We start from the raw sequence: 17,852 nt of genomic DNA, 5'->3' as shown, positions 1-17,852 counted from the left end.
CCGGCAGGGCTACAGTCCTTTCTGGAGGCTCTAGGGGAGAATCTATTTCCCTGCCTCTTCCAGCTCCTAGAGGCTGCCTGCATTCCTTGGCGAAACTCCTTCTGTCTTCAGAGCCAGCAACAGTGGATGGAGTCCCTTTTCATGCTTTGAATTTCTCCCGCCACTTCTGTCTGCACATCTCTCTGAACCACTCTTCTGCTTTTAAGAGCTCGCATAATTGGAATGGGCTCATCTAGGTAAAATACAGAATAATTTCCTCTTAATCACACGCTCAGAGTCCCTTTTTTCCATGTAAAGTAACATATTCACAGATGCTGGGGATTAAGACACAGATGTTTTGGGGGGTCATTACTCTGCCTACCATATCATGTTATAAAATTTGGACTTTATCCTCAGAACAGAGAGAAGCTACTGAAGTGTTTCAGTAGGGGAATGAATGATAAGCTTTGCATTTTTAAAAGATCCCTCTGGGCGATTTAGGGAAACAGGATTAGAAAAAAATGACTGTCATCTAGGAGAGATGAAATGTTAGTGTAGACCAGAGAAGTGTCTGGAAGAGATGGAGGGTGGAAGGATTTGAGAGTCATTTATGACTGTAAAGAACAGGTTTTAGTGGTTGATACGATATGGGGGATGAGCTTCGATAAGGCAAGTACCACCCTAGGCTGGTTAGGGTGACTGCATAAATGGAGATACTGTTTACCAAGACAATAAATACAGGAGGAGAAGCCTTGAGAGAAGAGGAAAAGGAATGGATTTGTCTGGGGATACATTAAATTCATGAGCCATGAAGACATTTAAGTGCAGATGTCCAATTGGGAGTTATATCCAAGGGTTTAAAATTCAGAGGAGATGTCTGGGCTGCAGACTTAGCTCTGGGTGTCATTAACATATACATGGAAACCAAAGCCCTGGGAAAAGTGTAGAAAGAAAAAGAAAAGAGATCCAAGGACAGGAGCTTGAGGAAAAACAGCATTTCTGAGACTGTCAGAGGAGAAGGAACCTGAACAGGAGAGCAGCAGAACAGGATGGAGGGGAAAGAAGCAATAAAAGGGGTCTAATGTCATTCAGTCCAAGGGAAGAGATTGTTTTAAAGAGCAAGAGTGGTCAACCGTATTGACAGCTGTGAAGCAGTTGGTAAGATAAGAACTGAGGGAAACCACGGAGCCGGCCACTTGAAGTCATTGCTGACTTTGGCAAGAGCGATGACCTTGGGTCAGGAGGGTTGAGCTGTAATTGGAAGGTAAGGAACAAGAAACCAGGGTGCAAACTACTTTTTCCAGCAAGTTGGCCTAAAAGAGATGAGAGAATTTTGGAGGTAGCTAAAAGGAGGTGATGAGACTTGTTTTTATTTGCGAAGAGAGAGAAACAGAAATATATTGATAGCGATTCCTTTGAGTGTCATTGTGAAGGTGGGAGGGGGGTGGGGTAGCTTGAAGGAAATGTAAAGTTCAGGAAGAGCATTCTATTTGTTCATTCCTTTGTTTGTTTATGTTTAATGTCAAAGACTTGAACACATTGTGTTACAAACGGAAAGGAGCTGGTTGTAAGGGAGAGGCTTAAATGGAGAAGAATCTCGGTTGTCAAGAGCTCAAAGACATGCTGGGATCTAGAGCTTTAGGGGAGGGATGGGCCTTACCATCCCTCTGAAATAAGAGGCTGCACCAGAAAAAGGATGGGTGCCAGTTCGGGAAAGTGGGGCAGGAAGTTGATAAGATTCTTGTTTCATGGCTTCTGCTTTTGGATTTCTTTCTGTCACTGAATAAGATCGTAATCCAAGAGGGTGCTGCGACCAGAAGAGATCCAAATGGTGAACCAAGAGACATAGAACAGTTCAAAGCCAGAAAAGCACAGCTGGGGCTGGGAGGGAAGGTTAGAAGTGCCAAAAAATATACATTGAAATTCAGAAAGATGAGGAATAAGTCCAGACACGGAGTGTGAAACGGGAAGTTCAGCACATACAAAATCTAGGGACAGGAGAGCTTGATTCATGAGGCGTTTACCACAGGAACGGCTGGGTGCGCTGGCTTAAATTTGCAAGAAAACCCAGCAACCTGAGGCTTTGCCAGACTCTCTGGGGGGTACAAGGTGAAACAAGGCTTCTAGCTTCGATGAATCTGTACGCTAGTTGGAAATATAAGACTAATCAGTAAAGAACACATAGCCGGATGACTTGCTAGTTTTCTTCATCACCATCATTATTATTGTTGTTGTTGTTAGGGTGAAGGTTAAATTACAATGCAGTACAAGAATTAAACAAAAAGTTGAGTTGAAAATACAAAACAGCGTGCAATCAAGTGTCAAATGCGAGATGGAATAAAAGGATAAATACTGTGGTTCAGAAGGGGGAAAGGAGTAAATAAAACTAAATGGGTTTGTGAAGACTTTTTAGAAAGAAGCACACACGGTGGTCATTATAAGCTGATGTGTTTTATTGTCTTAGTTATGACTCGGAGCCCGTGGAAAGCAGTGGCACGCCATTGCCCACAGACTGCAAGATGAGCTCCTGGAGCAGTTGGTCCAAATGTGACCCTTGCCTCAGACAAATGGTAAGCATTCGTTGCCATTCCCCACTGATGTCCCCAAGTGGAAACTGTACTGCCAGCATCTCCAGCAAAATGATTATGAGGCAGGGAGGCCCCCAGCTGAGTTCCAAACCTGGAAGGAAAGGGAAATACCTAAATGGATGAGGCTAACCTTGCTGGGAAACCTGAGTGTCGCACAGTGACTAAATGAGTATTGGGAGGAACCATATTCTATAGAACAGCCCGCCAACCCCACCATGTGAGTTGTTCCTTCAAGTGACATCGGCCTTCTATCTTAAAACCTTTGACTCAGCTGGGTTTGGAGGGCTGCAGTGGTGTGGATGCAGTTTCAGATCAGAATCCCTTCTTGGCCTTAGAAATGCTAACATTTCCAGCTGTTCCTGGGCAGTTTCGTTCAAGGAGCATTGAGGTCTTTGGACAATTTAATGGGCAAAAGTGCGTGGACGCTGTAGGAGATAGACGTCAGTGCGTGCCCACGGAGGCCTGCGAAGACCCTGAGGATGACTGTGAAAATGACTTTCGATGCCATACAGGTAATTCCCCCGTTGCCTAGTGTGGGTTTCGATGTGCCCTCACGAGCGAAAAGAAGAGAAATGTGCTTCCAGACGCTCATGCTTCCAAGCATGAAAAGGGGCTGAAAAAAGGGCCATCTATATAGTCTATACAAAAAATTCAAATATAGGTGTGGTCCCTCCCCTCTATCATTAAAGTATGTTTGATAACTTAAGAAAAAGAGAGAGAATTTGGGCTGAGAGACACGGTGTCTTTCTGTCTTTCCTGATTTTGATTGCAGGCATGTGCATAAAGAGGCGACTTCTGTGTAATGGTGACAATGACTGCGGAGACTTTTCAGATGAGGATGACTGTGAAAATGACCCTCGTCCTCCCTGCCGCAACAAAGTGGTGGGAGAGTCGGAGCTGGCACGGACAGCAGGCTACGGGTCTGTACCCCACGTGGTAGAGGGTTTGAGCTGGTACAAAGAGTAGCCTTTGAGTCTGTATTCTGCTTGAATTACATTTGAGCATGAAAGAAGGTAGATGCTGAATCAGTATCTCAAGATAATTTGGACAAACTGCCTGGCCTCAGTAGGCATCTGTAGAATAGACTAGACCATCAGGATGATAGGTGATTACTTCCGAGTCCAGTAAGAGATGAGAAACCTTGTTTATCAACCTCTGGAAGACCATAGCAATATTGAAATGACATGTTAACATTTGAAATTGAATTGCCAGGAGTAGGTCTGGCAATTCGATTCAAATATTTGAATAGCCAGGAAGCCTGTCTTCTGTTGGGATTTCTCTTGGATATATACCTGGGTAGAGATTCTCTCTCAGGAGGTGCCAGCGTTCTGGAGTTTACCCAAGAGGAAAAGGACAGAGGAAACAGTTCTGATGCCAGATGGGGCTGGTGTTGAGACTCTGGTTCTCATCAAAGAACTGAAGTTTCACTTGTTTCCCACACAAACTATAGGCATTCCAGCAGGGTCAGCTCGGATGAGACGTCTTAGACAGTTTAGAACTTAGAGTTACACAGAATAGAGACCATTTGCAGAGATCTGTGCTCTCAGAGTTGGAAAATAACATAGGCCTGAGGTTCTGTACTGTTCTATTTCAATTAGTTAGAGAGCATTCCAGGGACGTCCACAGCAAAGTTTCCATTAGTTGCTCTGATCTGTTTTCAGTAAAGGTACCTTGGGTGGATTTGTTGGCAAATTGTCCCCAACAGAGACACAGGTGTTCCCCCATCCAGTGGTATATTGACAGCGATGGCACATGGCTGTGTTTCATGGCCTGTAATGCAATGTGTCTCTTCATCCTCATAACCCCAGTGCTTTGTTCATAATAGACACTCAATACTGGTGGGTTGATAAATAGGTGAGTTAATTAATTAATTAATTAAAATAAATGCTTCTAAAATACTGTCAGTTGCATCAGGTAAGATTGAAACTGGGTCCCTGGAAAGAAATTCAGGCTCAGGACTGGAGTCCTGGGAATGGGAATGAGGAGAGGAAAGAAGATGGGGGTGATGGTAAGATCAAGGCCTGATAGAGGGACTAGGGCAGTGGTTCTCAACCAGAGAGGATTTTCCTCTTGGGGGACATTTGGTCATGTCTAGAAGTTGTCAGTGGCCACGACTGTGGGATATGGAAGTGGGGAGCTTTCCGGGGGCCGGTGTGGTAAGGGAAAACTACTGACATCCAGTGAGTAGAGACCCTGGATGATGCTACAATGCACAGGACAGCAACATGTCAGGAATGCTGAGGCTGAGAAGAAACCTACACTGAGGAACTGGGCAGTTCCTAAGACAGGACCTCTGTATCAGGTTTGGCTGAAAACAGAGATGTCTCCTCTCTCTAAGGCAGATGAAACATCCACTTGTTTAATCACCATAGGAAAAAAATGTCAGGATACCAAGAGTCAGACCCCAGATAAAACATTTCACATATCCTTTATCCCTTCATAAAATCTTATCCTAGCAGAGTCCAAATATAACCCACAGTGCCTTTGCCCAGAGCCTAAATGTAGGAATCTCGAATCACATGGGATGGTCTTGAGCCCTACACTCAGCAGGGCCTCTTCATAGTTGGCAGAAATGGAATGGGGGTTGTCCGAAACCTTATAGCCACAGCGTGCTCCAATGAGTCCTGACTCTTCTTGCTGCTTTCCTCAGGGAGAGACTGTGAATCCATGGTGAAAGCCCATTACTACTTTACTTGCTTTATTTGGGATCCAAGAAACGGTTTTCTCTCCAATCTAAACAAACAGGCCTGAAGCAGGGCATTACTTGTGTTATGTATGTCTCCTTCTATGCAAATTTACATCTGATTTTATAGGAAAAGGATACAGAAACTGTAGCCCTCTTGGCTGAAAAACAATCATTTGTAATCTATAGGTTTCCTTCGTTCGGGGAAAAGAAAATTTGTTCTATCGCATTTGCCAGGGAGTTTCATAATGAGGCACACCCGAGAGTGGCCAGGACCCCTTAAATACCTGCCTTAGCACGGTCAGGGCTGGTGATGACGGACGTCACAGGGCTGAGCCTTCAAGACTAAGTGAGAAGGTGGGGACCCAGCTGCGTGGAAAGGTTGGCTGAGAGGTGGAAAATGAGGTAGGCTCTGATAGAATCAGCCCACCAACCGTTTTGATTAAGTTCCCCATTACCATGAGCAGTCACCTATAGCTAACTCAGTCTTTATAACCTATTGTTCTCTGACAGCTTTCATGTGCATAATACTTTGAATTTTTCAAAATCTTTTTGCACATTCCCTCTCTTGGCTTTCATAAAAATCCTGTGGAGCTGGTTAGGGGTGGTATTACAGTCACCTTATAAATCAGAACTGAGTGAAATAAATAAGGCTATTTGACACATTAGTTGCTAGCAGAACTAAAATCCAAGTTTCCCTGACTGATAGAAACTACGTTTTTTTTTTACCCTGCCACCTAACCCTCTCTTTCTCCCCACATGCCCATCAGCACCGATGTCACTCCCCCTACATCACTACAAAGCCCACAGGTCAACTCCCTGACTTCAAAGCAAAACTAACCTTAGAAGATGAAACTCCTTAAGTAGCTATTTATTACCCAAATATTTGAATTAAGAGCATAGAAGAGTAGTATAAATCAATAATTAAGATGTAGGCTTTGTGACCGGCTGGAGGGGTGGGATAGGGAGGGTGGGAGGGAGGGAGACACAAGAGGGAAGAGATATGGGAACATATGTATATGTATAACTGATTCACTTTGTTATAAAGCAGAAACTAACACACCATTGTAAAGCAATTATACTCCAATAAAGATGTAAAAAAAAAAGATTTAGGAAGAGGTTTCAAAATAACATGTTTTGTTATAGTTATGATATTGTTCAATAGCATTGATATTACATATTTATTTACTATACATCTTCATTATGCTTATATGGGGCTATGGGACTACACCAAAATAGAACTAATAGCAGTAAACATCCTAATCACAGCAACATGCTTCTAAACTGTCCAGTCTGGAAAACCTCAACAAGTTTTATCAGAAGTAATATACAGTCAGATTCTTTTACACATGAAAGTCACAAGTACTCATAGTAATACATTTACACTTGTTTTCATTTGAAGGACTCTCATTTAAATTCTCATGCCAGGAGAATTCACCTGTAACACACATATTTCAGCCTCGTCTTGTAGGAATCTGAGATTCTCCACAGGTGTTCTGGGAAATCCCCAACCCATCGTGCATTCATTGAAAAAAATATAAATCCAAACCAGCTGTAAATGATGTGCTATACACAAGGAATTACTTTTGCGTGTGATCTAAGCATAACACCACTTCTGTGGAGGGATCCTGCTCTTCAGTTCACTTGGTAAATTGGAACTGCCTACGGTTCTAGGTGCAGGTGTGAAAACAGGCATCTCTAAGTGCTGCCAAAGAACACATGCTTTTTATTTCCCAGGTGATGACATTCCATCTGTGAGAAGTTTTCACGTTTCTTGGCAGAAAGAAATATTGGCTCATTCTAGACTAGACTGGCTGTCTCTGTAGTAGTGGAACAAAATCAGAAGTTTTGAAACATTTCTTCCTTAGTTGTACTTTAGACTGTGGATCAGCTTCACTGTAACTTTCCAGATGGATCTAGCCTACTGGGCAATTTGCTGTTCTGTGAAACAAAAACCTTCAAGCTGGGGTATGTATAGCATGGGGTACAAAATGACTTTCCAAGGGGGAGATAGGTGAGTTTTATGATAATAGTTTCCTCAAGTAAGTCAAGTCTTGTAAGTCAAGTGGTCTCCAATTCTTTTTACCAACAGCATTGAATGATGTCCTAATCAATTGTCAGGTAATGGACTATAAAAATCACTTTTAATGACAGACTAGCATGTGTTCTTTTTTTTGGGGGGGGGCATAAAACTCAGAAGATCAAAGAATTGAGTGACATTGTTGTGACAAAATTCTTTCTATTCTTATCTACTTATTTATGTGAGCTAAATTTCTCAGCATTTACCTCTATAAAAATGGAAAGTAGAAATAAAATTGGTACTCAGCCCTATCTTTTTCTAGCAATAAGTAATATTCACCCATGGGTACGGTAGCTAATCAATCAATTAAAAAGGAAGCCCCATTCATTTCATTGAGAGATAACTATCCAATAAAATTTTACTTAGATTTATTAACTATTTTTAAATTTTAATATACTGAAATATACTACTAATAATGGTAATTCAAATCCAGAAGAATTTTTTAAATACTTAGATCTTATGGTCAAAGGATATTTAATGTTTTAAAATTTTCAATTAATACCTTTTTCATACAGAAAAGTGTGAAAAAGTGATCAATTAAAACTTCCAAGCATAAAACTACATTACATTAGGTTAAAATTCTGGAGCAGAAATGGAATAGAAATATGGATTCAAGCATAAAGGGGGGATAAGGGCATATGGGATATCTCCCTATTGTCCACTCATCTTGCCATGAATCTTAAAAGTGCTCTAAGAAATAAGGTCTATTTTTAAAAGAAGAATCAAAAGGAATACCATAAAACATCCAACTGTTAAAGAAATTTAAACATTGTAGTCACTTGATACCCATCATCACTATAGAATTTATATTCCATTGGATTTATTTTTAAAAGAGGCAAAATAATTATATTTTAAAGCATAAATATTTACAGCTTGCTGAGAAGTTATATCCTTTGCAAGTACTTAAACTTAAGAGGAAACATTTTAGATGTCCAACTAAAACTGTTCAAGGAGGCATAGTTTATCAACATTTTTTATAGATTAGACAAGCAGAAAAATCTGAAGGCCACTACCCCAAAACATGCCATATACATTTCCACCTGCAGAATTTTGCACCCTTGTTCCTTCTGCCCTTCAGGCCCCATCCTTCAAAACCCAAACCAAATCCTACTCCTTCTAAAACCCTTTTTAGGACCCTGCCATGGGGAACTCTTCCTCTTGGGAACATTGTACATCACTTACCTGTACTACTCATTTGGCACATGTATATTCGTCCTTGGACTACTGTTTGAAATTGGTAATTATATCCAACCCCTTACCTTGAATACAATTTTAATGAGATCAAGGACTGTATTAACTGTCTTAATATTATCCACTGTTTATTACAAACACTACACTATCAATAGATATAGTACTCTTAAGAATTCATCACCACTATAAGCAAAGATTAATGTCCTTATTCACTGAACACAAAGAGGTGCAGGGTCTCCGTTAATGAGATATATGGAAGACAAGTTCACTACAAAATAAAGAAAATGTACTTGAGATCTTGTTTAAGAAAGCAACACAGATCATTTGTTTCCAGTATTCTATGTCTTTGTATTGAAACCTTAGTAATATTTTTTAAACTATTTATTGTTCACATGTCTGTAGATGCAGGGATGGGTGAAAAATTAAAGCCAAAATTTTAATCTCCTATCCAGGATAAGTTATTTAAGAAAGTAAACTAGATATATAGTGTTTCTTTTTTCCTCTCTTTTTTTTTTTTTTTTTTTTTGTTTTTTGCTGTGCGCGGGCCTCTCACTGTTGTGGCCTCTCCCACTGCGGAGCCCCGGACGCACAGGCCCAGCGGCCATGGCCCACGGGCCCAGCTGCTCCGTGGCATGTGGGATCTTCCCAGACCGGGGCGCGAACCCGTGTCCCCTGCATCGGCAGGCGGACTCTCAACCACTGCGCCACCAGGGAAGCCCCCTCTCTTTTTTATTTGAGTGACTAGGTCTAATTTTTGGCCCTTTATTAGAAATTAGGGCCATAGCGTTTTTCATGAAAAGTATTTTGAGGGGAGCAAAAAAGTGAGAAGGAGTTAATTCTAACTATACAGTCAGCCTTGAGAAAGGTATTCCTGAATCAGTTCCTTAACTTGCCTTTCATTCAAGTTGAGCTATAATGTTCATTTTCTGTGTAGATTCAAAGTTTATTAAGAACGTGCTGTTTATATAAAGATGTTTTTTAACTAACCAACTGGCAATAGGATACTCGTCCACTTATTTTCCTTGCATTAGCAATGGGTTCGCAGTAAGTCATCCACACTCTTTGACAAATTGCTCTTGGAACCAACAACCGGCTTTGTAATCCAGCTCATCAGAGTTAGGGATGTGGTCCAGAACAATGGAAGACTTTATGCTTTTGTGCCAAGCTAAGTTATAGGTGTGAGGAGCAAACCTCCATTTGGCCTCCCTGCCCTGGAGCCATTTATTCCAGATACAGTCTAGACAGCAATGACTATTTCTCCAATTAGTACCTCACGAAGAATGAACTGCTTCTTTTGCATACATTGGTTTTTGGCCTACGAATCAAAGTAAATACTTTTTAGGCTAAACAAGATTCCTATTTCTGAATTAAAGCTTGCCAAATAAAAATATTTTGCTGGGAGAAAAAAGTAGAATTTTTGAGAATGCCTTGCTGGATGATGACATTTTAGTGTTCCTCTTGTAAGTATAATAGGAGTAAAATAAGCCTGGAGGGAACAAGGTTCTTGACAATCAATGAGACAGCTTCAGGGAAAGGTTTAAGTTTAAAGAGAATGGAGAGAGAAAGAGCCCCAACGTTGATTCACAGATTAAAAATTATATGCATAAGTTATTCTGCCCCCCTGAGATGCTCTGTTCTCAATAATTTAAAGCGGTGGTATTACAGCATTGGCTTTTAGTTCACCAAGGGAGGCTAGCTAAGGGTTACATCAGTGGAGTTCCACTCTTGAAGCCAGATGGACCCTTGCTTCCTACTTACTGCATTTCTTTCATTGTGCTCAACGGTGCCCTAGTTGCCTAGAAGAGTTTATAAGACCTTCTTAATATGTACTTCCCGCCCAGGACACAGAGCAGAGGTGACCAGGCTCTTGCTTCTATTCCTGATTATATCCCATCATCACATGGGTGATGGGCACATGAGCTGAAGCTCTCTTCCCCCAGTGACTGAGGGCTGCCTCGCATTAGCTCCTGGTGTCTCCACGCCTAATGTTATTCTGTTCACTCAGGATCAACGTCTTAGGGATGGATCCCCTCAGCACCCCTTTCAACAATGAGTACTACAACGGACTCTGTGAACGAGTTTGGGATGGCAACACCTTGACGTACTACCGCAGACCCTGGAACGTGGCTTCCCTGGCCTATGAAGTAAGTATCCTCAGAAGAAAACATATTGTTCAGCTTTAGCTGAAAAATTGTTTCCATAAGTTTCCTACTGAAAAATATGAAAAATTCAGTAGAATGAAAATTTAATGTGAACGTAAGATTGACTTAAAAAGAGGAGATGTAGCTTGGGTCTGTTTAGAAAATATGCAATAGTCTACAATCAATCTTCAGTAACGTACACCCAGTGATAGAGTTTTGGGAAATACTTAAACTCTGTAAAAAGAATCATCTAAGGTTCTGATGGAACTAAAAATTAAATTAGTGCTGATTTAAGGACTGTGTACACTGCTTCCATGCTGTTGAGGCTCGGTTTTCGCTAACCTACCAATGAAAAACCATCTTTACATTTGTTTTCCTTCACTAGTCCCCCTCGTAAAACCTGCTTGACTAATGTGAGTGGCTGTAGTCACTCACCTCAAACCCCTTCAGTTCTGGTGAAACTATTTCTTAAAGTGATTTTTACTCTACAAAATGCTACCTCAAACCTACCACCTTTCTACAAGTCACCTAAATTCTCTAGAGCCATCCACAAACTCTACCTCCTCATTCAAAGGATTAATATTTATCACCTTTAGAGATATTTTGGGGGCTCTAAACAAGATATAATAAAAAATAATAATTAGTTTATTCTGAACCAGTAGCTACAATAATCTGTTTCTTTAATTGGTCCCATTGGTGACTCATAAAATTCACTTTGTTCAGTCACTACAATTGTCCTTCATTATCATTGACACTCCCACCAGTTTGAAAAACATATATACTTTTCAATAATTGTAGTTAATATTCCTTTTATCTCTAACAATGTTGTAAATCAACCCCTACCCATTGCAGCCTGAAGTGATCATGCTCTCCCATGAATGCTAACGATTTAATGTCCCTACTTATTTGACTGGCATCTTTTTTCACATATGACCACATTGTCATATTTTTGGTGCCTATAAGTCCAGAATAAAATCAGTTTCTCACAAATCGCAGGGAACATTTTGGATTATTGATCTTTCCCATCATGCTAGGTTAACCTTCTTTAAGTACATGTTTCGAGGGGAAGATTATCATCTTTCTAAGAAGAATTATACATGTTCCACTTTCTTCAAAAGAGTATGCCAAAGATAAGGGAACCTCTGTCATTGCTGATGCAAGAAGGGTTATTGTTGTGTTGTTTTATTTTTTTAGTTCTCAGGTCTGTGCTGTACAGTCTTCCTGTCTTTGTCACTGTCACCAGCCTCCTAGCTTTTCTGTAGGGTTAGTAACTGGTGTGAACGAAGAAGTGAGGTCTGGGGGCTTGCCTGGGACTGATCTTGAAGCTGCATTTGGAGAGTAAGCATGCTGTTTTCCCTTATCTACAGCCCTGGAAACAGTTGTACTTCCACAGTCAGAAGGGTTTGGATCTTACAAAGGTGATGTGGTGCTTACACTGTATATTACTTACACCCCAGGTGGAGTTGGGAGCATCTTAGAATCAAACACATTAATATGTCTATGGCAAAATTAACCAATGTTCACACAAAGTGGAAGAAATGAAGACGATAACTTTTTATCAGTTCAGATCAGATTAAGGCCTTCAAATGAGTTTTGGCATCAAGCTTAGAAAAAAACCGACAAGGGTTATGGGCCTGAGTATTAATTTGGTGCCACCTGAGGAAAAGTGCTGATGGAGTTGGCTGGGGGCTTGTTAAAGTCCCCAGATCACACCCTTGGTGTTAGTAATACTGATGCTCCCCTTATTCTAATCTGTTATGGTCTTGGAAAATGAATAGCTGAACATAAAAGAATGTGCGTGAGCTTATTGAGTGGAAATCTCGATTTTGACTTCTTAGAGAGGGCTATTCTCTGCACTTTCTAATATTCAATGACATATTTTACTTACTTTTTCGTGTATGTTATTATTATAGTGCCTGAAAGCAAAGAATGCATATTTTTCTTCCTTATAGCTATTACCAATACTCAACTCAATATATGTATAGGGTAGGTGCTCAACAACATTTTACTGGATGAATTAATTTTTAAAATCTTGTTTTCGTTACTTATTGGCAATAATTTACTGTCTTTCATTTTTTGAAAGAATTCTATGGACCTATCATTCCATGGGGAATATCCCTTGATAATGACACCTTACTCTGATACATTCACACTCCCTCAGTGCCTCTTGTTTCAAATGCGGCTCTGGCTCTAGAACACACTGCATAGGTTAGAATCCCAACTCTGCCCCAAACAGCAGTGAGATCTGGGCAAATTATTTATCCTCATCATGCCTCAGTTTCCTCATCTGTAAAACAGAACTAATAATGCCTACCTTGTAAAGATAAATGAGTCTATGTATGTGAAACATTCAGAAAGTTATTGGCACTAGCAAACACTCAATGAATGTTTGCTATTCTTCACAGGGAACTCTCCTTAATGCTCTGTGGTGACCTAAATGGGAAGGAAATCCAAAAAAGGGGGGATATATGTATACATATAGCTGATTCACTTTGCTGCACAGCAGAAACCAACACAACATTGTAAAGCAACTGTACCCCCCCAATAAAAAAATATTTTCTATTCTTTTTTAGAATATAAGAACACTTAGCTATGGTAAAAGACTTAGCTATGGTTAAATGCATAATTAGTGGTTACATTCTAGGTGAAGGTTTACTGGCTGCTTTGTAAGTACTTTGTAAGTAATGATCAAGAACAACTGAAGCTTGCAATTATGGGGGAAAAAAGCGATGATTACCTCTAGGAATTAGTTCCTTTTCACTTGGTTTTCTGTAGTCTTCTCTGCTTTTGTTGTTGAAAGTAACAACTTGTAAATCAGGTTTCAGGTTTTCATTATAATTCTCTTTAAATCTGGATCTCCATGAGAATGTAAGATTTTGTAGGTCAACAAAGGTTTGTAAAATGCACCTGGACTATAAACATCCTTTCCACCCCAAATCCTAACAAAATCCTGAATAAATTTGTTTTTTTTTAAAGGGTTTCAAATGCTTGGCTTTTATTTATTTATTTATTTGTTTGTTTGTTTATTTATTTATTTATTTATTTATGGCTGTGTTGGGTCTTCGTTTCTGTGCAAGGGCTTTCTCTAGTTGTGGCAAGCGGGGCCCCCTCTTCATCGCGGTGCGCGGGCCTCTCACGATCGCGGCCTCTCTTGTTGTGAAGCACAGGCTCCAGACGCGCAGGCTCAGTAGTTGTGGCTCATGGGCCTAGTTGCTCCGCAGCATGTGGGATCTTCCCAGACCAGGGCTCGAACCCGTGTCCCCTGCATTAGCAGGCAGATTCTCAACCACTGCGCCAACAGGGAAGCCCCCCTGAATAACTTATATCATGTGAATTGCCCATAATTTCTTGCTATCTCTTAACTTCCTATATCTGTCCCACTCGAGTCACTCACATCTCCAGCCACATCCTTAACCTTGTGTTCACCAGAACTACGCTGCCTCTGAAATCTGTTGCTTAAATTTGGTGATGTCTCCGTACAGCCTGCAGGATAATAATCAATCCCCTTGGCAGGGGGAAAAAGGTCATTCCTGATCTGGCTTTTGATTGCCACGTTATCCTCAGCTGTCTTCTCTGAATCCTCCATTACATGCCTTTCCTGCAAATTAATGCAATAGTCTTTGCTTTCCTTTCTGTTCTGGTCTTTGTTTTGCTGTATCATATATACCCTTAGTTGAATTTCTAGTCATTTTATTTACCATGGAATCCTGAGAAACTAACATCGTAAAGCAGGCTAAATAAATGATTGCTGAATTAATAAATAAATGCATGCAATATATTGACACTCTTCTTTCAAAAAGCAAATGCTTTTTTTTTTAATGAAGGGAAGAACCCATATTCAAGAAAACATATAATTGGAATTGCCATTAAAGTTGACAGCAACTGAAAACAGAGGCTTAATAAACATTTCAACTACTCTTTCTACTGTCAGCTTGAGCCCATTTAGAAAACCTGGTGGTGTACAGATAAAATTTATTATATACACAGTGATTTATTTATTACATATTGCTGTTCCCAAGGAATAAATAATACTGTGCCTATAGAAACTGCTATCTTGAAAGGAACTACAGCCCACAATGAACTTATATGAGTTCAAATTTGGAGTCATAGGCAGTGGTCAATTATGAAGGTGCTCATATGCCATACTAAGTAACTTGGGCATAATCCTGAGCATGGTAATGGAGCCATTGAGGAGAGCAATGTGGTCATAGTTTCATTTTAAATCTTTGTGCTTTGTGGAGATGAATTTTAAGGAGACAATACCAGAGATAGTAACAGAAGGAGGCTATTTTATGGTCCAAGAAGGAGATGATGAAAAACTGAACTGTGTCTATAATAGTAGAGGCTGAGAGGAAGAGATGAAATCCAGCTCAGTTTTGAGAACTAAGAGTTCAGTACAGAATTGGAGAGAGTGGAGCATATGGTCAAGTGCCCAGTTCTGAATTAAATTCCCTGGATTTGAATTCTGATAAGTTCCTTCACTTACCATCCATGTGACTCCAGGCAACTTATTTATCTTTCCTGAATCTCAGTTTCTTATCATAAAGTGGTATAATAACAGGACATACTTCGTAGGAATTTGGAAAGGTTAAATGTGTTAATAAGTGCAAAGTGCTTAGAATAGTGTCTAACACAAAATAAACTCACAATAGATGAAAAGTATGGAGACCCCCCAGTGGATGATAGGCCATCAAAGAAGACCTGAGAAGTGTGTGTGTGTGTGTGTGTGTGTGTTGGAAGGGGGAGTGGGGGACTTACCAAAAGAAGAGTTAAATCCAAGAAGAAGATAATGATTGACATCTGGGTGGAGTTATCTTGCCAAGAGTAGATTATATGAATGTGAGGATGGAGCCTGAATTGGAGGCAGAGATTTAAGTACCATCAGCACAGAGAGGATCACTGAAGTCTTGATAGTGCTTGAGATCATCCAGGAGGTGTACAATGAGAGAGAAAAGAACATAGAGAATGGAGTCCTAGAACACACCGATATTGAAGATCTAGGCAGAGAAGATGATCTCTCTTGAAGATAATTGTATTCATTATCTATTGTTAAATTTCAAATTACCCCAAAATTTAAGGGCTAAAAGTTTAGGAATGTGGATGTGGCTTGGCTAGGTACTTTAGCTGAGGATGACTCATAAGGTTGCAGGCAATCTGCTCTTTCCTGGTTCCTTCTCTCAATTAGTGAGAGATGGCTTTAATAATAATAGTAAATAGTATATGGTTTTATCATTTATTTGTACATACAAAATCTTAGTGGCATCTTTAACAGTTTTCTCTTTACCTTTTATTCCCGCTTGCTCTCCAAGCCTCCTTAATTTGAACTTTGGAATGTGTGTTGAGGTGTTCTATCTCCTCCACTCCCAGTGCCAGAGTAATGTTTATTTCTTTCCAAGAAGCATTAGCTGATAAATCTTTAAACAGGATAGATTTCACTAACTCCTATAGTATGCCTGGCCTCCTGCAAGATGTAAGCACCCTTGCCCTCTCTCTGATTTCTGCTTCTCCAACATCTGTTTATTTGGTTCTCATAAAGAAACTTGTTTCCATCCGTGTGTCTTCCTGCTTTCTATAATCTTGCTTCTTGACCTCTCTTCAAAGACTTTTGCTCTTCTCTTCAAAACGATTCTACATATTTGTCCACCTCTGAATGCCTATCGTTCAGCTCAGACTTCTTTTTTTTTTTTTTTTTTTTTTTGCGATCCGCGGGCCTCTCACTGTTCTGGCCTCTCCCGTTGCGGAGCACAGGCTCCGGACGCGCAGGCCCAGCGGCCATGGCTCACGGGCCCAGCCGCTCCGCGGCACGTGGGATCTTCCCAACCGGGGCACGAACCCGTGTCCCCTGCATCGGCAGGCGGACTCTCAACCACTGCGCCATCAAGGAGGCTCCTCAGAGTTCTTTTTGATGGATGGATTTTTGGCTTTTCAATCCAGCTCTTGTCTTTAGGTTTTCTGGGGTGACCCCATCCTCACTGTTTCAGACTCTACTCACTACTACCATCCTAGCATTAGTGAAAGAGGACCATTCAACAACGTTCTAATTGACACCCTGACCAACATTCCCTTATATCTGCAAGCAATCCTTCACACTGCTAAGTTGATCCCTGCCCAGTGCCAGTTCCTTTCTAACCAGTTCAGGTATAAGTGCAAGAGCCTACAAATTACGCCACTCCTACCCTGCAACCAATTAGAAGCCAGTGAGCTAAGAAGACCTTAGCCTTCTAGAAGAGTGAGGGAGAGGTGGTTTCCTGGTGCCATTTTGCTCAGCTTTGGCACTTCTCATCATGGAAGACTGAGTGGAATTGTCTTCATTTGCTTCTACTAGTCTTAGATTTCAAGGCAATAGAAATCTTATTCATTTTTCTTTCTTTCTTTTTTAATTAAAGTATAGTTGATTTACAATGTTGTGTTAGTTTCTGGTGTACAGCAAACTGAATCACCTCTCTCTCCCTCTCTCTCTCTCTCTATATATATATATATATATTTTTTTTTTTTTTTTTTCAAGGCCACGTTCAGGGCAACATTTTCCATGAATCCTTTCTTCATTTTACCACTTAGAACTTGTCAAGTCCTCTTTGTCAGTATAGCGTAAGAATGAACAGCTCCACCCTGGAATCAGACTTCCTGGGTTTCATTGCTGACTGGGCCACTTCCTAGCCGTATGATTGTATGATCTTGGACAAATTTTTTAACCTATGTTTTCTTATCTGTAAAATGGGGATAATTATAGAAATTACCTTAAAGGTAGGAAGTTAAATATTTATTCTACATAAAACACTTTGAACAGCTGTTGGCACAGAGTAAGCACTCAATACATATGAGTTACTATTGTTAGCTGTATTGGATCTGCATATTAAATTTAATACATCTTTATTATAATCTTTTTGCCAGGCACTTTACTAAGTGGTGAGGCTATGGAGGCATGTGGGTAAGATGGATGTGGCCCGTGACTTCTTGGAGTTTACCATCTGAAGGTCTATTAAATAAGCCATTATAGGGCTTCCCTGGTGGCGCAGTGGTTGAGAGTCCGCCTGCCGATGCAGGGGACACGGGTTCGTGCCCCGGTCCGGGAAGATCCCACGTGCCGTGGAGCGGCTGGGCCCGTGAGCCATGGCCGCTGAGCCTGCGCGTCCGGAGCCTGTGCTCCGCAACGGGAGAGGCCACAACAGTGAGAGGCCCGCGTACCGCAA

At 40.7% G+C, this 17,852-nt stretch overlaps 1 protein-coding gene across 1 annotated transcript in view; it reads left to right on the top strand.

Annotated features, from left to right (window-relative positions):
* The window catches only part of C9 (complement C9), a 50,411-nt gene that overhangs the window by 11,295 nt on the left and 21,264 nt on the right, over nt 1–17,852 (top strand). The window contains exons 2-5 of the mRNA XM_007461239.1: nt 2,444–2,549; nt 2,935–3,079; nt 3,340–3,487; nt 10,527–10,665. Coding sequence (XP_007461301.1) covers nt 2,444–2,549; nt 2,935–3,079; nt 3,340–3,487; nt 10,527–10,665 — 538 coding nt within the window. The remainder of the gene's footprint in view (nt 1–2,443; nt 2,550–2,934; nt 3,080–3,339; nt 3,488–10,526; nt 10,666–17,852) is intronic.

The sequence above is a fragment of the Lipotes vexillifer genome, unplaced genomic scaffold, assembly GCF_000442215.2.
Source record: "Lipotes vexillifer unplaced genomic scaffold, Lipotes_vexillifer_v1.1 scaffold467, whole genome shotgun sequence".
NCBI classification, from domain to species: Eukaryota; Metazoa; Chordata; class Mammalia; order Artiodactyla; family Lipotidae; genus Lipotes; species Lipotes vexillifer.
Note: the sequence above shows the minus strand (reverse complement) of the source record. Positions and strands in the feature narration are given on the sequence as shown.